The sequence below is a fragment of the Maylandia zebra genome, linkage group LG8 (genome assembly GCF_041146795.1).
Source record: "Maylandia zebra isolate NMK-2024a linkage group LG8, Mzebra_GT3a, whole genome shotgun sequence".
NCBI lineage: Eukaryota > Metazoa > Chordata > Actinopteri > Cichliformes > Cichlidae > Maylandia > Maylandia zebra.
Window position 1 is genome coordinate 2,424 of NC_135174.1, and position 22,358 is coordinate 24,781.

Here is a 22,358-nt window from a genome sequence, read left to right on the forward strand (position 1 = left end):
GCCAGGCTTCAACATCCTGCCAGGCTGCCCCAGTCTCACTGTGGCTGGGAGGGAGGGAGGGTGGACCAGAGGATTGCCTACACAACACATAAATGTTCAACAGCTTCTTCATTGTTTCTGAGAGAACAATAACGACTAAAGGTTGCTTTTTAAAAAAACAAACAAACAAACCTAATTACAGCAATAATGACAGTTAAGCCACTTTATGTGTGCCTCTATTTTGAAATACTATTTACAAAAATGTTATTATTTGGTTTGTTATAAACTTTAAACTTTTTCAAAAGTATACGATTATATTTTTGGACAAATTTTTCTATGAAACATAAATTTTTATGAGCTTTTATCATGTTTCGGCCAGTGCATTTATTAGGGTGGGTCTGGGTTGATAACTGCACATTTCTGGCCAGAAATGTTTCAGCAGTGTTACATATGTAGTACATATGTTACACTTGCTTTCTGTTACCAGCTGATACCCTACATTTTTATAGACATTGGATGGTGTGAGGTTGGGGAGTTGAGTGGGGGGGGGGGGGGGGGGGGGGGGGTTACGGTGGGAGTTGAGGGGGGGGGGTTCCATTCCTGTTAGGTTTCCTTTGTTTTTCTTTTTTTTTCTTTTTAAGAGAGACACAGTCCTCCTGTGTCTTCTCCAAGCTTCACATGTAAGATCCAACAGTGTGAAGCACATAGCAGCTAGAAACTGTAATGCCACAGATCAGAGAAACTTCATCATCACCATCTTCATCGCCATACGATCAGAGCGTGAGACTTCACATCTGGAGCACAGGAGAGATTCTGTGATAAGTCTTCCTTCTAGCTTGTCCCACAAGCAGTCGGTGAGATTTACTAACAACAAAAAGGGTTAATGACATTATTTCCATGAAAACATGTATTCATTCTTTGTAAACTGTTTAAATTGTGTTTTCACTTGACCTTAGGAGTGTTAGAGTGTATTGTAATGTCTGTACTCAGGTGTTTCCCTCTGTGATTCATCCCCTTCAGAGCTGAGACACTCAGGACTGAACAGACTGCACAGTTTCTGTGACTGAGCCTTCTTTGAAACCACACATGATAGAAGGGCTTCATATTTGCAGCAGCACTACTACAGGTATTCAGTTTATTACAGGATGTGTTTGTTTCTTAGGACCAGCTCTGAGTGCACACTACCTAACATATACACCTTTCTGTTTATTACAAACCAACTACTCTGGATCATACGGCCAGTTGGCAAGAATGTTGCTGCAGGAAAACATCCCTGGAGATCACCATCATTGTCAGACTGACTGTGCCTCCTCTGTGCAGTGTCAAGATCCTCCCTAAATGAGTGTGTAAGTTAACATTTTCATTATTTTATTCCCTTTGATAAGACAAGTATCACTGATATTTACATTTACAACTACATATGTTGCTATTTTCTGCTCTTCTTTTAAAGTCCTCAGCTATCCTGCTTCTGTGCTGCTTGCCACACATCAAACACTGGCCGGATGACAGGGAGGATCCACTCTGAAGTCACTGGACATGATGAGGATCATATGGGACTTCATAGTTTCACAGAAACGTTGTGCTCTGTGATTACAGGTTTTAAATGGATACAATGACGGCCTCTCTCTGATCAACAGGCTAAAGGATTGTTTTCATTGTTAGTGCTCTGTACAATGTATGCTTATTTAATATTTCATCACAGAGCAAACCTTTATTTATTTAACATATTTTTATTTTGTTTTAATGTTGAATTAACTGTGGGGATTTTTTTAAGTGGGCACTCGGGATGTCATATGACCAGAAATGTGGTAACTGGTATTCAACAGTATGGAAGAAAAAATCTGCTAAGAACAAAACACACACAAAACCCCCCAAGAAAATTCAAATTCATTCCATGTAATCCAATCTAAAACATTTTAAACTGCTGAACAGCAACACAAACAGTGTTAAAAAACAGTGTTAACAGAATGATTATGATGATCTTGTACCAAAGTTTCAGGTCACATGGCACACCTAGTGTGTAGTGTGGGGTATCAGCTGGTAAGTATAGTTTTTTTCGTATTTGTGTCCTTAGAGTTTAGATAGATAAAGCCTTGTGTATAATATTTACTTATAATTTATAATAATGCTTCGTGTCTGAGCCCAGGTTAAAACAATGTGTAAAAAAAGCATTTAGCGGCATGGCTGAACAATGCTGTAAACTATTGATACTTATTTATCCATGTTCACAAAAAGGACTAATGTTTTTATTTGATTATTTGCATGTGTTAAACTGTGTCACCACCTTAGGCTTTCATTTGAGTTTACTCAAAAATCTCTAATACAGTTCTCTTTTACCACTGTGTGGACTCTGTTTACATTAAAACATAAAGAAGAATGAGTAATAAAAAGACATGTAGACAGATCAGAAGATTAAGTAGACCGATAGAAACAGCTGTTCAGCCATGTTTTAAGAAACCAACACAATTTAAAGGTTCAGGAATGTGGTTTTAAAAGTTGAATTTTCATGTATTTCATATGTTGCTTATTATTTTTTATTTAGTTATTTAATTTTGTTATTTTTATTTATTCTACTAGTCCTTTTCAGAAAGAAGCTGTAAAATATGACTTAAGATTTTTATGTTATTTTCTATGACATACAAAACAAATTGATGTATGTAATACTATTAAACACGATATACACATGTGTATATGGCTGAAAAACATTATGCTGTATATTAAAGTTTGTATTTTCTCCAGAATGTTTGTTCATCTTTTAAGTTCATTTCAATTAGAAGAATATGAACTTTTAATATTCATTCAGAGGTTTTCTGACTCTAAATTTTCTCTAAATTTAAACATTCAAAATTTTTAGCTTAATATTCAGCAATTAATTCATTTCAGTGCATACATTCAGATTCAAGCATTCACACTGCAGTTTCTTCAGAAAATGCACTTTCTAGTTAGTGTGAATGCTTGAAAAGCATTCACAGTATTGTTCTTCTAATCTTTATTCTATTTTATTATATTTTATTATTATGGATTCCGTACGTTTTTTGTAATCTATCTCCTTCAAAACCGTTCAACTTAGAAAAACCATTCAAACACCATTAGATTCCTATTCTTTTGGACATGACTGCTTCTATTTTTCTCATTTTAAACATTTATATTTTTAATTTTATTCAACTTTTTTCAACAAAAATTTCCCATGTATTTCAATGGGGAGACCCTTCAAATTCTCATTCAACTTCCTCCTCTTTAAACTGTATCTACTTCCACATACATTGACATAGAGCCACCATTCAAACTTTAAAACGAAGACAAGACATTCAACTATTCAACTTGTATTTATCTTTTCAATATCTATTATACTTTTTCTTCAGTTCCAGTTTAAGTTTCATGATGTTTTTTCACCCGTTTCAAAGTTTATAATGGGTGTGTATGGGACGGAATGTTGGGGCTAGAGTGAGACAGCTCAACTGCTAGAGTGAGAGGAGCAAAAAAATTAATCTTAAAATATTTTTTAAAACTGCTGCTGTGTCCGCAGCGTTTGCTCTACAGGTATGATTTTACCCTCAAAACGTAGCCATCGCTGTCCTCTTTCATCCAATGTGTTTACTATTGTCCTAGGTGTTATGGTTCTTTCGTAAATGTCACCAATGCACAGCCTCCTCCCTCCAACTCTTCCATAGACTCTAATGTTAAAATGGCTCAGAAGGTTCGTTTGAAAATCAGAAGAGCATGGTGTCTTTACACTGTCACCACGTCCATATAATAAACTCCACAGGCATGAAAACTGAGAATTCAGTAGACTAGACATTGCTGTCACTCACGGTGAAAGAATTTTGTCAATACGACTTTTACTTTTCATTTGGGAACGATTTGTTTCGGCCTGACTTTTCTGTTCATTTTAAGCAGCAAAAGTGAGGCGCATGTCTGTGTACGTGTGTATGGAGCCATTGGGTGCGGTCACTATAGCAACCAGGCTCACACCTGCCTGCTTAACGAGCTCTGCCTGCCACTGTACCAAGATTCATCTTAAGCACTTCTCTTTCAACTGCTGCTGTGTCCACAGTGTTACAGCCATCATTTTACCCTCAAATTGTCGCCATTATTGTTCTCTTTCCAACACCGTATCTTTCAAAGCTCAGGCATTTAAACTTTTTAAACTGTGTGGATCAAAGTGGAGGGATCACATTTGAGTCATTCAGTGATTCAAAGAATATGACCTTTTAATATTCATTCAGATGTTTTCTGACTCTAAATGTTCTTTTCTCATTTCTTAGGGTTTTCTAATTTACATTTAAAACATTTTCAGTTTTTTTCCAACTCCTTCTTCTGTGTAACCTTCAGCTTTTAGCAGTTCAGCACCTTTGTTTTCAGGTTAAATTCGTTTTTTTTTTGTTGTTTTTTTTAAATCTCATTCAATATTTTTAACTCAAAATTCAGCAATTAATTCATTTCAGTGCATACATTCAGATTCAAGCATTCACACTGCAGTTTCTTCAGAAAATGCACTTTCTAGTTATTATTAGTGTGAATGCTTGAAAAGCATTCACAGTATTGTTCTTCTAATCTTTATTATTATATTTTATTCTGTATTCCGTACGTTTTTTGAAAGCCTACTCCTTCAAAACCGTTCAACTTAGAAAAACCATTCAAACATCGTTAGATTCCTATTATTTTGGACAACATTGCTTCTATTTTTCTCATTTTTAACATTTATATTTTTAATTTTATTCAACTTTATTCAACAAAAATTTCCCATGTATTTCAATGGGGAGACCCTTCAAATTCTCATTCAACTTACTCATTTTTAAACTCTTACTACTTCAACATACGTTCACATAGAGCCACCATTCAAACTTTAAAACGAAGACAAGACATTCAACTATTCAACTTGTATTTATCTTTTCAATATCTATTATACTTTTTCTTCAGTTCCAGTTTAAGTTTCACGATGTTTTTTCACCCGTTTCAGAGTTTATAATGGGTGTGTATGGGACGGAATGTTGGGGCTAGAGTGAGGCAGCTCAACTGCTAGAGTGAGAGGAGCAAAAAAATTAATCTTAAAATATTTTTTAAAACTGCTGCTGTGTCCGCAGCGTTTGCTCTACAGGTATGATTTTACCCTCAAAACGTAGCCATGGCTGTCCTCTTTCATCCAATGTGTTTACTATTGTACTAGGTGTTATGGTTCTTTCATAAATGTCACCAATGCACAGCCTCCTCCCTCCAACTCTTCCATAGACTCTAATGTTAAAATGGCTCAGAAGGTTCGTTTGAAAATCAGAAGAGCATGGTGTCTTTCCACTGTCACCACGTCCATATAATAAACTCCACAGGCATGAAAACTGAGAATTCAGTAGACTAGAAGCTGCTGTCGCTCACGGTGAAAGAATTTTGTCAATACGACTTTTACTTTTCATTTGGGAACGATTTGTTTCGGCCTGACTTTTCTGTTCATTTTAAGCAGCAAAAGTGAGGCGCATGTCTGTGTACGTGTGTATGGAGCCATTGGGTGCGGTCACTATAGCAACCAGGCTCACACCTGCCTGCTTAACGAGCTCTGCCTGCCACTGTACCAAGATTCATCTTAAGCACTTCTCTTTCAACTGCTGCTGTGTCCACAGTGTTACAGCCATCATTTTACCCTCACATTGTCGCCATTATTGTTCTCTTTCCAACACCGTATCTTTCAAAGCTCAGGCATTTAAACTTTTTAAACTGTGTGGATCAAAGTGGAGGGATCACATTTGAGTCATTCAGTGATTCAAAGAATATGACCTTTTAATATTCATTCAGATGTTTTCTGACTCTAAATGTTCTTTTCTCATTTCTTAGGGTTTTCTAATTTACATTTAAAACATTTTCAGTTTTTTTCCAACTCCTCCTTCTGTGTAACCTTCAGCTTTTAGCAGTTCAGCACTTTTGTTTTCAGGTTAAATTCGGGTTTTGTTTTTTTTATCTCATTCAAGATTTTTAACTTAAATTCAGTAATTAATTCATTTCAGTGCATACATTCAGATTCAAGCATTCACACTGCAGTTTCTTCAGAAAATGCACTTTCTAGTTATTAGTGTGAATGCTTGAAAAGCATTCACAGTATTGTTCTTCTAATCTTTATTCTATTTTATTATTATGGATTCCGTACGTTTTTTTGTACTCTATCTCCTTCAAAACCGTTCAACTTAGAAAAACCATTCAAACACCATTAGATTCCTATTCTTTTGGACATGACTGCTTCTATTTTTCTCATTTTTAACATTTATATTTTTAATTTTATTCAACTTTTTTCAACAAAAATTTCCCATGTATTTCAATGGGGAGACCCTTCAAATTCTCATTCAACTTCCTCCTCTTTAAACTGTATCTACTTCCACATACATTGACATAGAGCCACCATTCAAACTTTAAAACGAAGACAAGACATTCAACTATTCAACTTGTATTTATCTTTTCAATATCTATTATACTTTTTCTTCAGTTCCAGTTTAAGTTTCATGATGTTTTTTCACCCGTTTCAGAGTTTATAATGGGTGTGTATGGGACGGAATGTTGGGGCTAGAGTGAGGCAGCTCAACTGCTAGAGTGAGAGGAGCAAAAAAATTAATCTTAAAATCTTTTTTAAAACTGCTGCTGTGTCCGCAGCGTTTGCTCTACAGGTATGATTTTACCCTCAAAACGTAGCCATCGCTGTCCTCTTTCATCCAATGTGTTTACTATTGTACTAGGTGTTATGGTTCTTTCATAAATGTCACCAATGCACAGCCTCCTCCCTCCAACTCTTCCATAGACTCTAATGTTAAAATGGCTCAGAAGGTTCGTTTGAAAATCAGAAGAGCATGGTGTCTTTCCACTGTCACCACGTCCATATAATAAACTCCACAGGCATGAAAACTGAGAATTCAGTAGACTAGAAGCTGCTGTCGCTCACGGTGAAAGAATTTCGTCAATACGACCTATACTTTTCATTTGGGAACGATTTGTTTCGGCCTGACTTTTCTGTTCATTTTAAGCAGCAAAAGTGAGGCGCATGTCTGTGTACGTGTGTATGGAGCCATTGGGTGCAGTCACTATAGCAACCAGGCTCACACCTGCCTGCTTAACGAGCTCTGCCTGCCACTCTACCAAGATTCATCTTAAACACTTCTCTTTCAACTGCTGCTGTGTCCACAGTGTTACAGCCATCATTTTACCCTCAAATTGTCGCCATTATTGTTCTCTTTCCAACACCGTATCTTTCAAAGCTCAGGCATTTAAACTTTTTAAACTGTGTGGGTCCAAGTGGAGGGATCACATTTTAGTCATTCAGTGATTCAAAGAATATGACCTTTTAATATTCTTTCAGATGTTTTCTGACTCTAAATGTTCTTTTCTCATTTCTTAGGTTTTTCTAATTTACAATTAAAACATTTTCAGCTTTTTTCCAACTTCTTCTTCTGTGTAACCTTCAGCTTTTAGCAGTTCAGCACTTTTGTTTTCAGGTTAAATTCAGGTTGTTTTTTTTTTTTTTTTTTTATCTCATTCAAAATTTTTAACTCAAAATTCAGCAATTAATTCATTTCACTGCATACATTCAGATTCAAGCATTCACACTGCAGTTTCTTCAGAAAATGCACTTTCTAGTATTTTATTATTATGGATTCCGTACGTTTTTTGTACTCTATCTCCTTCAAAACCGTTCAACTTAGAAAAACCATTCAAACACCATTAGATTCCTATTCTTTTGGACATGACTGCTTCTATTTTTCTCATTTTTAACATTTATATTTTTAATTTTATTCAACTTTTTTCAACAAAAATTTCCCATGTATTTCAATGGGGAGACCCTTCAAATTCTCATTCAACTTCCTCCTCTTTAAACTGTATCTACTTCCACATACATTGACATAGAGCCACCATTCAAACTTTAAAACGAAGACAAGACATTCAACTATTCAACTTGTATTTATCTTTTCAATATCTATTATACTTTTTCTTCAGTTCCAGTTTAAGTTTCATGATGTTTTTTCACCCGTTTCAGAGTTTATAATGGGTGTGTATGGGACGGAATGTTGGGGCTAGAGTGAGACAGCTCAACTGCTAGAGTGAGAGGAGCAAAAAAATTAATCTTAAAATCTTTTTTAAAACTGCTGCTGTGTCCGCAGCGTTTGCTCTACAGGTATGATTTTACCCTCAAAACGTAGCCATCGCTGTCCTCTTTCATCCAATGTGTTTACTATTGTCCTAGGTGTTATGGTTCTTTCATAAATGTCACCAATGCACAGCCTCCTCCCTCCAACTCTTCCATAGACTCTAATGTTAAAATGGCTCAGAAGGTTCGTTTGAAAATCAGAAGAGCATGGTGTCTTTACACTGTCACCACGTCCATATAATAAACTCCACAGGCATGAAAACTGAGAATTTAGTAGACTAGACATTGCTGTCACTCACGGTGAAAGAATTTCGTCAATACGACTTTTACTTTTCATTTGGGAACGATTTGTTTCGGCCTGACTTTTCTGTTCATTTTAAGCAGCAAAAGTGAGGCGCATGTCTGTGTACGTGTGTATGGAGCCATTGGGTGCGGTCACTATAGCAACCAGGCTCACACCTGCCTGCTTAACGAGCTCTGCCTGCCACTGTGCCAAGATTCATCTTAAGCACTTCTCTTTCAACTGCTGCTGTGTCCACAGTGTTACAGCCATCATTTTACCCTCAAATTGTCGCCATTATTGTTCTCTTTCCAACACCGTATCTTTCAAAGCTCAGGCATTTAAACTTTTTAAACTGTGTGGATCAAAGTGGAGGGATCACATTTGAGTCATTCAGTGATTCAAAGAATATGACCTTTTAATATTCATTCAGATGTTTTCTGACTCTAAATGTTCTTTTCTCATTTCTTAGGGTTTTCTAATTTACATTTAAAACATTTTCAGTTTTTTTCCAACTCCTTCTTCTGTGTAACCTTCAGCTTTTAGCAGTTCAGCACCTTTGTTTTCAGGTTAAATTCGTTTTTTTGGGGGGTTTTTTAATCTCATTCAATATTTTTAACTCAAAATTCAGCAATTAATTCATTTCAGTGCATACATTCAGATTCAAGCATTCACACTGCAGTTTCTTCAGAAAATGCACTTTCTAGTTAGTGTGAATGCTTGAAAAGCATTCACAGTATTGTTGTTGTAATCTTTATTCTATTTTATTATTATTCTGTATTCCGTACGTTTTTTGTAATCTATCTCCTTCAAAACCGTTCAACTTAGAAAAACCATTCAAACACCGTTAGATTCCTATTCTTTTGGACAACATTGCTTCTATTTTTCTCATTTTTAACATTTATATTTTTAATTTTATTCAACTTTTTTCAACAAAAATTTATAATGTATTTCAATGGGGAGACCCTTCAAATTCTCATTCAACTTCCTCCTCTTTAAACTGTATCTACTTCCACATACATTGACATAGAGCCACCATTCAAACTTTAAAACGAAGACAAGACATTCAACTATTCAACTTGTATTTATCTTTTCAATATCTATTATACTTTTTCTTCAGTTCCAGTTTAAGTTTCATGATGTTTTTTCACCCGTTTCAAAGTTTATAATGGGTGTGTATGGGACGGAATGTTGGGGCTAGAGTGAGACAGCTCAACTGCTAGAGTGAGAGGAGCAAAAAAATTAATCTTAAAATCTTTTTTAAAACTGCTGCTGTGTCCGCAGCGTTTGCTCTACAGGTATGATTTTACCCTCAAAACGTAGCCATCGCTGTCCTCTTTCATCCAATGTGTTTACTATTGTCCTAGGTGTTATGGTTCTTTCGTAAATGTCACCAATGCACAGCCTCCTCCCTCCAACTCTTCCATAGACTCTAATGTTAAAATGGGCTCAGAAGGTTCGTTTGAAAATCAGAAGAGCATGGTGTCTTTACACTGTCACCACGTCCATATAATAAACTCCACAGGCATGAAAACTGAGAATTCAGTAGACTAGACATTGCTGTCACTCACGGTGAAAGAATTTTGTCAATACGACTTTTACTTTTCATTTGGGAACGATTTGTTTCGGCCTGACTTTTCTGTTCATTTTAAGCAGCAAAAGTGAGGCGCATGTCTGTGTACGTGTGTATGGAGCCATTGGGTGCGGTCACTATAGCAACCAGGCTCACACCTGCCTGCTTAACGAGCTCTGCCTGCCACTGTACCAAGATTCATCTTAAGCACTTCTCTTTCAACTGCTGCTGTGTCCACAGTGTTACAGCCATCATTTTACCCTCAAATTGTCGCCATTATTGTTCTCTTTCCAACACCGTATCTTTCAAAGCTCAGGCATTTAAACTTTTTAAACTGTGTGGATCAAAGTGGAGGGATCACATTTGAGTCATTCAGTGATTCAAAGAATATGACCTTTTAATATTCATTCAGATGTTTTCTGACTCTAAATGTTCTTTTCTCATTTCTTAGGGTTTTCTAATTTACATTTAAAACATTTTCAGTTTTTTTCCAACTCCTTCTGTGTAACCTTCAGCTTTTAGCAGTTCAGCACCTTTGTTTTCAGGTTAAATTCGGGTTTTTTTTTTTTATCTCATTCAAGATTTTTAACTTAAATTCAGTAATTAATTCATTTCAGTGCATACATTCAGATTCAAGCATTCACACTGCAGTTTCTTCAGAAAATGCACTTTCTAGTTATTATTATTATTATTATTATTATTATATATTCCGTACGTTTTTTGGCATCTCACTCCTTCAAAACCGCTCAACTTAGAAAAACCATTCAAACACCGTTAGATTCCTATTCTTTTGGACATGAATGCTTCTACTTTTCTCATTTTTAACATTTATATTTTTAATTTTATTCAACTTTATTTAACAAAAATTTATAATGTATTTCAATGGAGAGACCCTTCAAATTCTCATTCAACTTCCTCCTCTTTAAACTGTATCTACTTCCACATACATTGACATAGAGCCACCATTCAAACTTTAAAACGAAGACAAGACATTCAACTATTCAACTTGTATTTATCTTTTCAATATCTATTATACTTTTTCTTCAGTTCCAGTTTAAGTTTCATGATGTTTTTTCACCCGTTTCAGAGTTTATAATGGGTGTGTATGGGACGGAATGTTGGGGCTAGAGTGAGGCAGCTCAACTGCTAGAGTGAGAGGAGCAAAAAATTAATCTTAAAATCTTTTTTAAAACTGCTGCTGTGTCTGCAGCGTTTGCTCTACAGGTATGATTTTACCCTCAAAACGTAGCCATCGCTGTCCTCTTTCATCCAATGTGTTTACTATTGTCCTAGGTGTTATGGTTCTTTCATAAATGTCACCAATGCACAGCCTCCTCCCTCCAACTCTTCCATAGACTCTAATGTTAAAATGGCTCAGAAGGTTCGTTTGAAAATCAGAAGAGCATGGTGTCTTTCCACTGTCACCACGTCCATATAATAAGCTCCACAGGCATGAAAACTGAGAATTAGGTAGACTAGACATTGCTGTCGCTCACGGTGAAAGAATTTCGTCAATACGACTTTTACTTTTCATTTGGGAACGATTTGTTTCGGCCTGACTTTTCTGTTCATTTTAAGCAGCAAAAGTGAGGCGCATGTCTGTGTACGTGTGTATGGAGCCATTGGGTGCGGTCACTATAGCAACCAGGCTCACACCTGCCTGCTTAACGAGCTCTGCCTGCCACTGTACCAAGATTCATCTTAAGCACTTCTCTTTCAACTGCTGCTGTGTCCACAGTGTTACAGCCATCATTTTACCCTCAAATTGTCGCCATTATTGTTCTCTTTCCAACACCGTATCTTTCAAAGCTCAGGCATTTAAACTTTTAAACTGTGTGGATCAAAGTGGAGGGATCACATTTGAGTCATTCAGTGATTCAAAGAATATGACCTTTTAATATTCATTCAGATGTTTTCTGACTCTAAATGTTCTTTTCTCATTTCTTAGGATTTTCTAATTTACATTTAAAACATTTTCAGCTTTTTTCCAACTTCTTCTTCGGTGTAACCTTCAGCTTTTAGCAGTTCAGCACCTTTGTTTTCAGGTTAAATTCGTTTTTTTTATTTTTTTTATTTCATTCAATATTTTTAACTCAAAATTCAGCAATTAATTCATTTCAGTGCATACATTCAGATTCAAGCATTCACACTGCAGTTTCTTCAGAAAATGCACTTTCTAGTTCTATTTTATTATTATTCTGTATTCCGTACGTTTTTTGTAATCTATCTCCTTCAAAACCGTTCAACTTAGAAAAACCATTCAAACACCGTTAGATTCCTATTCTTTTGGACAACATTGCTTCTATTTTTCTCATTTTTAACATTTATATTTTTAATTTTATTCAACTTTTTTCAACAAAAATTTATAATGTATTTCAATGGGGAGACCCTTCAAATTCTCATTCAACTTCCTCCTCTTTAAACTGTATCTACTTCCACATACATTGACATAGAGCCACCATTCCAACTTTAAAACGAAGACAAGACATTCAACTATTCAACTTGTATTTATCTTTTCAATATCTATTATACTTTTTCTTCAGTTCCAGTTTAAGTTTCATGATGTTTTTTCACCCGTTTCAGATTTTATAATGGGTGTGTATGGGACGGAATGTTGGGGCTAGAGTGAGACAGCTCAACTGCTAGAGTGAGAGGAGCAAAAAAATTAATCTTAAAATCTTTTTTAAAACTGCTGCTGTGTCCGCAGTGTTTGCTCTACAGGTATGATTTTACCCTCAAAACGTAGCCATCGCTGTCCTCTTTCATCCAATGTGTTTACTATTGTCCTAGGTGTTATGGTTCTTTCATAAATGTCACCAATGCACAGCCTCCTCCCTCCAACTCTTCCATAGACTCTAATGTTAAAATGGCTCAGAAGGTTCGTTTGAAAATCAGAAGAGCATGGTGTCTTTCCACTGTCACCACGTCCATATAATAAACTCCACAGGCATGAAAACTGAGAATTCAGTAGACTAGAAGCTGCTGTCGCTCACGGTGAAAGAATTTCGTCAATACGACCTATACTTTTCATTTGGGAACGATTTGTTTCGCCCTGACTTTTCTGTTCATTTTAAGGAGCAAAAGTGAGGCGCATGTCTGTGTACGTGTGTATGGAGCCATTGGGTGCGGTCACTATAGCAACCAGGCTCACACCTGCCTGCTTAACGAGCTCTGCCTGCCACTGTACCAAGATTCATCTTAAGCACTTCTCTTTCAACTGCTGCTGTGTCCACAGTGTTACAGCCATCATTTTACCCTCAAAATGTCGCCATTATTGTTCTCTTTCCAACACAGTGTCTTTCAAAGCTCAGACATTTAAACTTTTTAAACTGTGTGGATCAAAGTGGAGGGATCACATTTGAGTCATTCAGTGATTCAAAGAATGACCTTTTAATATTCATTCAGATGTTTTCTGACTCTAAATGTTCTTTTCTCATTTCTTAGGGTTTTCTAATTTACATTTAAAACATTTTCAGTTTTTTTCCAACTCCTTCTGTGTAACCTTCAGCTTTTAGCAGTTCAGCACCTTTGTTTTCAGGTTAAATTCGTTTTTTTTTTGTTTTTTTTTAATCTCATTCAATATTTTTAACTCAAAATTCAGCAATTAATTCATTTCAGTGCATACATTCAGATTCAAGCATTCACACTGCAGTTTCTTCAGAAAATGCACTTTCTAGTTATTATATTTTATTCTGTATTCCGTACGTTTTTTGTAATCCTACTCCTTCAAAACCGTTCAACTTAGAAAAACCATTCCAACACCGTTAGATTCCTATTCTTTTGGACAACACTGCTTCCATTTTTCATATTTTTAACATTTATATTTTTAATTTTATTCAACTTTATTCAACAAAAATTTATAATGTATTTCAATGGGGAGACCCTTCAAATCCTCATTCAACTTACTCATTTTTAAACTCTTACTACTTCCACATACATTGACATAGAGCCACCATTCAAACTTTAAAACGAAGACAAGACATTCAACTATTCAACTTGCATTTATCTTTTCAATATCTATTATACTTTTTCTTCAGTTCCAGTTTAAGTTTCATGATGTTTTTTCACCCGTTTCAGAGTTTATAATGGGTGTGTATGGGACGGAATGTTGGGGCTAGAGTGAGGCAGCTCAACTGCTAGAGTGAGAGGAGCAAAAAAAATAATCTTAAAATCTTTTTTAAAACTGCTGCTGTGTCCGCAGCGTTTGCTCTACAGGTATGATTTTACCCTCAAAACGTAGCCATGGCTGTCCTCTTTCATCCAATGTGTTTACTATTGTCCTAGGTGTTATGGTTCTTTCATAAATGTCACCAATGCACAGCCTCCTCCCTCCAACTCTTCCATAGACTCTAATGTTAAAATGGCTCAGAAGGTTCGTTTGAAAATCAGAAGAGCATGGTGTCTTTCCACTGTCACCACGTCCATATAATAAACTCCACAGACATGAAAACTGAGAATTTGGTAGACTAGACATTGCTGTCGCTCACAGTGAAAGAATTTTGTCAATACGACTTTTACTTTTCATTTGGGAACGATTTGTTTCGGCCTGACTTTTCTGTTCATTTTAAGCAGCAAAAGTGAGGTGCATGTCTGTGTCCGTGTGTATGGAGCCATTGGGTGCGGTCACTATAGCAACCAGGCTCACACCTGCCTGCTTAACGAGCTCTCTCTGCCACTCTGCCAAGATTCATATTAAACACTTCTCTTTCAACTGCTGCTGTGTCCACAGTGTTAAAGCCATCATTTTACCCTCAAAACGTCGCCATCGTTGTTCTTTTTCCAACATCTTGTCTTTCAAAGCTCAGAGATGTAAACTTTTTAAACTGTGTGTGTCCAAGTGGAGGGATCACATTTTAGTCATTCAGTGATTCAAAGAATATGACCTTTTAATGTTCTTTCAGATGTTTTCTGACTCTAAATGTTCTTTTCTCATTTCTTAGGGTTTTCTAATTTACATTTAAAACATTTTCAGCTTTTTTCCAACTTCTTCTTCTGTGTAACCTTCAGCTTTTAGCAGTTCAGCACTTTTGTTTTCAGGTTAAATTTGTTTTTTTTTTTATGTCATTAAAAAAGTTTTAACTCAAAATTCAGCAATTAATTCATTTCAGTGCATACATTCAGATTCAAGCATTCACACTGCAGTTTCTTCAGAAAATGCACTTTCTAGTTTTTTTAAAGTTATTGTTAACCCTTTAAGCCGGTCAGAGCAGCACGCTCCGTTTTGCGTAACTATTTTTAAATCCCTGTAGAACCTGAACCCTGTAAGCTAGCGCAATAATTTGTTTTGCATATGAAACCGGAGGAGTTGTACTTACATCTGATGCCATCAGCTTGTCCTCGGTCACGGTTTCGTTCCACATATAGCTTTGCAAAAATTGCATAAAAAGCGCTTGCAGGAACAAAAACATAATATTCCAGAAACACGCTTTGCCGTTCCTATCAGCTGTTCGTAACACTTCCCACAGTGAAATGATGCACCTGCTGTTTTCTTTGCAAATCTGCATCATAGGATTGTTTTTTGTTTTTCCTGCAGTATATAAAAATTGCTGTATCTCCAAAATAAAACTATGAAGACACTCAAAATAAATTTCCTGTGGTGGGAAACTATTTTTTGCAACTTTATTGTATTTAAAGTTTTGAGGGATAAGCCTCTTAAATTTCTCCAAGTAGAAATATATGTAAACAAAACAAAAGCGATTTTCAATTTTTTTTGTAGTTTATTGCACTTTTTTGCAATTTATGTAATTACTATGGACTTAATGCATACATATTATTAAAATATGGGCTATAACAGTTGTATTGATGTATAGCAACTTGAAATGCTCCCACAAATGGCACTGCAGCATGTAAAAAAAATAATATAAGCTCTGGTGGACTTGGTTCTATAGTAGGTCTTAAAGGGTTAAATAAATATCGTCAAATAATCGTGATCTCAATTTCAGTGAAAATAATCGTGATTATCATTTTTGCCATAATCGAGCAGCCCTAAGCTGGATCCCCCCTCGTAAGGAGGTCACTGGCTCAATTGAGCTGTGCAGAGCTGCTGGAATCCGTGTCATTATGATCACTGGTTAGTGTCATGGAGAGCTTTTTTATTATACCATTCTTATAATCAGAAAATCGGATCTTTCTGTTCTGCTAATACACAATCATACAAAGTTGTTTTTATTCTCCGGAAACTGTCCTTTTTACAAGGTTTCCACTCATTTTCTCCTTCTCCATGTGTCAGGTGACAACAAGGGAACTGCTATCGCTATCTGCCGTCGCATTGGCATCTTCGGCGAGGACGAGGATGTCTCCGGCAGGGCCTACACCGGACGTGAGTTTGATGATCTGCCTCTCCACGAGCAGTCCGAGGCTGTGCGCAGGGCTTGCTGCTTTGCCCGTGTGGAGCCGTCCCACAAGTCCAAGATCGTTGAGTTCCTCCAGGGTTTTGATGACATCACTGCCATGGTAAGAGCCCAGCAGTGCAGGATGCAAACTAAACCTGTTACCGACACAGAGGTTGTGTTAAAGTGTTGTCTGGTGGTTGGTTTGTCTAATGCATACTTCATCTCCTCCAACCGCAGACTGGTGATGGTGTGAACGATGCCCCTGCCCTGAAGAAGGCCGAGATCGGCATCGCCATGGGCTCTGGCACTGCCGTTGCCAAGTCTGCCTCTGAGATGGTCCTGGCTGACGACAACTTCTCTTCCATTGTGGCTGCTGTTGAGGAGGGCAGAGCTATCTACAACAACATGAAGCAGTTCATCCGCTACCTCATCTCCTCCAACGTCGGTGAGGTCGTCTGGTGAGTGACCTGTTTGACACACACTCTGTACAGCTACACATCTTTCTTTTTGTCTCTGGCTTAACTTCAGCCCATTACCCTCCCTCAGTATCTTCCTTACCGCTGCTCTGGGTCTGCCCGAAGCTCTGATCCCCGTCCAGCTGCTCTGGGTCAACTTGGTGACTGATGGTCTGCCCGCCACTGCTCTGGGCTTCAACCCACCTGATCTGGACATCATGGGCAAACCCCCACGCTCCCCCAAGGAGCCTCTGATCTGGCTGTTCTTCAGATACATGGCCATTGGTGGTAAGTGGAACTGGGTGAGTTTGTATGGATTTTGATTGAAAGTAGGTACAACAGTTGTCTACACTGACACGATCCACCTACACTAACAGGATATGTCGGTGCTGCCACTGTTGGTGGCGCTGCCTGGTGGTTCATCTACGACCCCACTGGCCCCGGGGTCACCTACTATCAGCTGGTGAGTGTTTTTCCTGTTGCTTTCCACTAAACACAGATGTAGAAATTTACTGATTTTACTTCCTATCCGTGCAGTCACACTTCATGCAGTGCCACGATGAGAACGAGGACTTTGAAGGCCTGGAATGTGAAATCTTTGAGGCTGCTCTTCCCATGACCATGGCCCTGTCTGTACTGGTCACCATTGAGATGTGCAATGCTCTTAACAGGTACTTCTTTGAATGTGATAGAGGAGGATGTAGCTTGTAAAAAAAAAAAGGTTTCTTCATGCAACAGATATATTCTGCTCTCACATCTCTTCTTCTTCTTCCTCTTCAAGCTTGTCTGAGAATCAGTCTCTGGTGCGCATGCCCCCATGGAGCAACTTCTGGCTGCTCTCTGCCATGACCCTGTCCATGTCCCTGCACTTCATGATCATCTATGTTGATCCTCTCCCTGTGAGTCAGAAGTTCAGTTTGAAAATCTTTTTTGTTTTAGAAGCTCTAGTTTATGTGGATTTCCTCCGTGGGGTTCAGCTTCATCTGACTTCCATTCTTTTCCTCTCAAGATGATCTTCAAGTTGACCCATCTGTCAGTGGAGCAGTGGCTGGTGGTCCTGAAACTTTCCTTCCCCGTCATTGCCATTGATGAGGTGCTGAAGTTCTTCGCCCGCAACTACGTTGAAGGTAAGCAGCACTTTTATAAATCCACAAGAACAAAAATAAACAGAGATCTGTCCCAGTTCCTAAGATAACAGATAATAGTTTTACTTAATCATTCATGCATTACTACCATCATCTTTTCAGACTATTTATTAATATTTTAACTTATTAAAATTAACCTAGCCTTTATCTAATTTCATTTTAATTCAATCAGGTTTGATTCTGTGTTTTTAATCTGCCTGTTTTCACTTCTCTCCATTCATCATTAACTCACGTAACCCGTTTGTTTTTGTCCATTTCCAGCTTAAATTCAGCCAACCCATCACCATTAACCTGTAACTAAACCAAGGTATTCCAAGGCTCACACTGCAGTGTGTAGCGCTGTGTAGAGACTGTTTGTCTGTTTGTGTATTTGTTGTTATTTCAATGTGTTCAAGCTGTTATCACTGTGACCTCCGGGGTCTCCTCACTACTCATTCATTGAAAATCAAATTGAAAAACATTGGGTATCATGACTTCTGTATGGGGAGACCCTCGAGTGTGTTGATCTGAGGTTTCTGTTTATTGGTTTTTGTTTTTTTCTTCGTGAGATCACCGTGAGCAGGTGAGTAGATCACTTTGTATCTCACCAAGGTTACCTTTTATAATCATTATATAAACATTAAACAAATGTTTTTTCTTAGCACTTTATGATATAGCTGTAAGCAGATAAAAGGTCTGTGTGAGTATTAATTGTTCCCTTTGTCAACAGATTTTACTCTTAATCTCTTTTACTGTTAGCATTATGTGTAGTTTTTTCCTCTAGAGCTGCAATAAACTCCAAAATAATTTATTACATGTTTATATGAAGCTTATAAATAATAACAGTGACTTTTTCATAAAGTAAGCCCCACATTTAAAATGCTCTCCCTTGTAAATAAAGGCTTAAATTGTCTTAAACTTCTTAAACTAGCTTATATTTCTGAAAGAAAGTCATACTGTGAAACTGTTCTTTGTTCTCCTTATGAAGACAAATCGGGGATGTAGCTTTTTTTATGTTTAAACCCTCAAACTCTGGAACCTACCTTCAAATATGAAGTCTAACAATAATTTCAAGCAGTTCTTAAAATACACCTTTTTAATGAGACATTTAGCTAATGTTTCCACTAAATAATAGATCGCTATACAGCCTACGAGTGAGCTCAGCCACATTTAGTGGTCTGGTAAATAAAGAGCATGTGCATTTTGTCTTTGTCAGTATCATGTTGGCCTCCTACTTCTGTCGTGTCAAAGTTTGTTTGTTTTCATATTTCTGTTTATATTCAACAGGATTTTGTGCAGAATTTAATTTTATGTATTGCTTACAGATAAAGTGCTTAAGAAATTTAAGAAAACACAACTATTTTACAAATCTGTAAAGTTTTTACATTTCTTTGGGGGGTTTAACCAAGTTCATGTTCTAATTTGAGCCAACACACCAGACCTGACTGAGAAGTCAAAAGCTAAGTGAGGGTAACTGTGGTTCAGGGGATTGGGAAGCGCTTCTGTAACCGGAAGATCGCCAGTTCGATCCCTGGGCTCTCTGTCCTGGTTGTTGTGTCCTTGGGCAAGACACTTTACCCTACCGGTGTTGGCCAGAGGGGCCGATGGCGCGATATGGCAGCCTCGCTTCTGTCAGCCTGTCCCAGGGCAGCTGTGGCTACAACCGTAGCTGCCTCCACCAGTGTGTGAATGTGAGAGTGAATGAATAGTGGCATTGTAAAGCGCTTTGGGTGCCTTGAAAAGCGTTATATAAATCCAATCCATTATTATTAAACACTGAAGCTAATTTTCTGTTCAGCAATGTAAAAAAATAACTGTACTGGCAAAAAAGTAAGTAAAGTCCTCAGTAAGTAACTGGCATTTGAAGTAATAATGTGCTTTATTATTTTGTAAAACAGTAAATTTATAAATACACGAATGACAATATTTCTTTTTTAGCATCAAAAATATCATTTTGATTAAAGGGCTTGTGTATAAAGGCTGATTAACCAGACCAGAAATATTAAAAAATATTTTAGTAAACTAACAAAACTGTTAATTTAGGGCAGCTGACCACCCTTACCTTGGTGGTCTTATAAATTTTTAAGCACTGTGTATTTGTGTGTCTGTGTGTGTGTGTGCGCGTGCGCAGGTGTCTGTTTATATGTATGTATTTCTGATGCATTGCTTGTATTTTGTAGTTTTAATATGTTTTTATGCTTGTGACGTCCTTTGATCCTCTGCATGCCATATTGAGCTGTACACAAACTGAATTTTGTGAAGCCCTGTCACTTTAAGTTTGAGAGACGCTATCAAAGTGTCATTCTTCTTATCACACGAGAAATCACGTAGTTTTCCTTTGTTTACCAAATCACGTGTCTCTGGTCTCTGCAGCAGGTACAGAAGTTAAATAGAGATGTAGAAGAAGAGGATCTTCAGGGCTGAAGAGAAAGAAGCGGAGGAGAGAGAAAGATCACAGCCAGAGAGGGGAGCCATAAAGAAGAAAAAGACTGAAAAAAGAAAACCTTATGGAAAAAAAACAAACAATAAAATTTGTTTAAAATCTGCAATAAAAATAGTCTCTGTATAAGGAAGGAGATTGAATTAAAATGAGGGGAAGTATCCTGATTAACCAGATAAAGCAGTAATATTTATGATTTTATTCTAAGAAGTAAAGTATGTATTAAAGGTGATTATTTTTTTTGTTAACCTTGGATATTCTCAGCTGTTGTGTTTTTGCGTCCTCTGTCCATTTTCATATGACTGACTTTCCAGCTCATTACTTTGATTCTAGTCTTCGTTGCTCGTGTCTTGTGCAGCCTCCCTGCTTTAGCTGGGCTCTGTACAGTGTGGTGTAGGGTTGTTTAAAATGACTTCATATGGGCAGAAAAACCACTTGCTTTCAGCCGCCAGCGCTCTCTATGACCATGCGGTCAGCGGACTCAGTTGGAGGTCTCGTGACATAAAATGGGCATGTCTACTCAGTCACAACACTTTTGGTCTTATATATTGTTTACTTGATAAGCTGCAATAAAGTGATGATTAAAAACTTGTGAATTTATTGTGGAGCATGTTTTTATTGGGAGTACATTTAGATGACCTCCTCTGGAAATGCCACGAGGATGAGTGATTACAGTGTTCAACATCCATACATATTAAATGTGAGTCAAACCATTTTAATTTTATAGCAACTATTTTGGTTTTTTTAGCCCATGACGGATTTTTTTTGTTTTTCGCTTCTGCTGTTTAAGCGTGGCTCAGCGACAGTCATCAGTCTTTGGTTTGCACGGCGAATTCCAGAAACCCCCGGATCCATTAGATGAGGGTCCTGAACGGTATGTCGACGTCCTTCATCTGCTTTTCATAGTCTTCATCAAACAGCTTTGATTGCTCAGCTGTGAAATGGTTTTTCCAGTCACCCACTTCACCTGCATATGAAAAGGAAGACAATTTTGTTAAGTTGGAAAATTTATGCTAAAGCCTCTATCAATGTTTTTGTTTTTTTTGTTTTTTTGCACAAATGAATAACTGACTGGTGCTTAAAAAATGTTTTCCAAAACAGTCATATGTAATGCCCACACAGTGTCTCATTTACCGCTAAATACATTTATTAAATTATAACATGTAACATACAACATGCGTGTAAACACTGTTCACATTTTGTATCACTGTGGATTTTAAATCAAAAACTGCAAAGTGCAGAATTCCAGCTTGAACTGCTCCGGATGTTTTTCAGCCATTTTTATATGTAGTCATTAGATGATTGATTGACAAGCAGTTTCTTGAGGCCATGAAATTTCAGAACTTATCAAACAATCCTTTTATTTAAAATCATGTACGTTTGTTAAACTCATTTTAAGCCTGTGAAAATGTGAGGTTATCTGTATGACTAGCTGTAATGTTTAGCCCCATACTTTTTTAAAAACCTGGACGTCTGCATTTCAGTTACATCTTGACTGTTTGAGTTAAGATCCACTGTGATGTGTACAGAGGTAAAACTCCCAAAACTGTATCTTTGTTTATAGATGTAATTATATTGTGCTGATTAAATACTTAATGACTGGTTTGTTAAAAGTGAGGGGGAAAAACTGACCATATAATTGTTGCAGAAGCCCAGGCTAACGATGCCTTGTTTGAACTAAAAATCCTCCAAAACTTTAAATCGACTCTAGTTAATATCTGCCAACAGACTTATTCATTTGAGTGTTAAGTTGTTGTAATGTATAAATAAAATAGAAGCGAGAGCTCAAAATCCAGGGACCTCTAGGGGGTGCCCCTGCACTGAAGGACAGGTAGCAGAGCAGTAATTGCTGCCTTTGAGGAGCTCAGACTGTTCACAAGTTGATTTAACCTTGTGACATTATTACATGAAGATATTTGTGTGTCTGAGACAAATATAGGTGTTCATGACATTTTAACTGCCCTACGTAAGGCACTCACTGGCGACTGAGATTGACTTTCCTGCATATCTTTAATTTAATAGTGCACCTTTTCTCATGAAAGGAGAGATGGACTTGTCA

The 22,358-nt window shown here is 37.1% G+C and overlaps 1 protein-coding gene and 1 long non-coding RNA gene across 2 annotated transcripts; both read left to right on the plus strand.

Annotated features, from left to right (window-relative positions):
• The first annotated feature begins 946 nt into the window (after window positions 1–946).
• Window positions 947–2,712, plus strand: LOC143419929 (uncharacterized). Its single transcript, XR_013099955.1, has 3 exons — window positions 947–1,105; window positions 1,222–1,325; window positions 1,430–2,712. It is a non-coding gene; the product is annotated as an uncharacterized LOC143419929 (long non-coding RNA).
• Window positions 2,713–15,949: 13,237 nt separating this feature from the next.
• Window positions 15,950–20,895, plus strand: LOC143419761 (sarcoplasmic/endoplasmic reticulum calcium ATPase 1-like). The gene is made up of 10 exons (XM_076887130.1): window positions 15,950–16,018; window positions 16,178–16,401; window positions 16,518–16,738; window positions 16,827–17,023; window positions 17,113–17,198; window positions 17,273–17,406; window positions 17,517–17,634; window positions 17,745–17,862; window positions 18,142–18,187; window positions 20,233–20,895. The coding sequence occupies exons 1-9, from the start codon at window positions 16,009–16,011 to the stop codon at window positions 18,144–18,146; spliced, it is 1,113 nt and encodes a 370-aa protein (XP_076743245.1). The 5' UTR covers window positions 15,950–16,008; the 3' UTR covers window positions 18,147–18,187; window positions 20,233–20,895.
• The last annotated feature ends 1,463 nt before the right edge of the window (window positions 20,896–22,358 follow it).

What these genes read in the sequence shown, in the direction of transcription:
- LOC143419761 (XM_076887130.1), top strand. An exon ending in GGGTCACCTACTATCAGCTG is followed by an intron (nt 17,199 to 17,272) that starts GTGAGTGTTTTT and finishes CTATCCGTGCAG; the next exon opens with TCACACTTCATGCAGTGCCA. An exon ending in ATGTGCAATGCTCTTAACAG is followed by an intron (nt 17,407 to 17,516) that starts GTACTTCTTTGA and finishes TTCCTCTTCAAG; the next exon opens with CTTGTCTGAGAATCAGTCTC.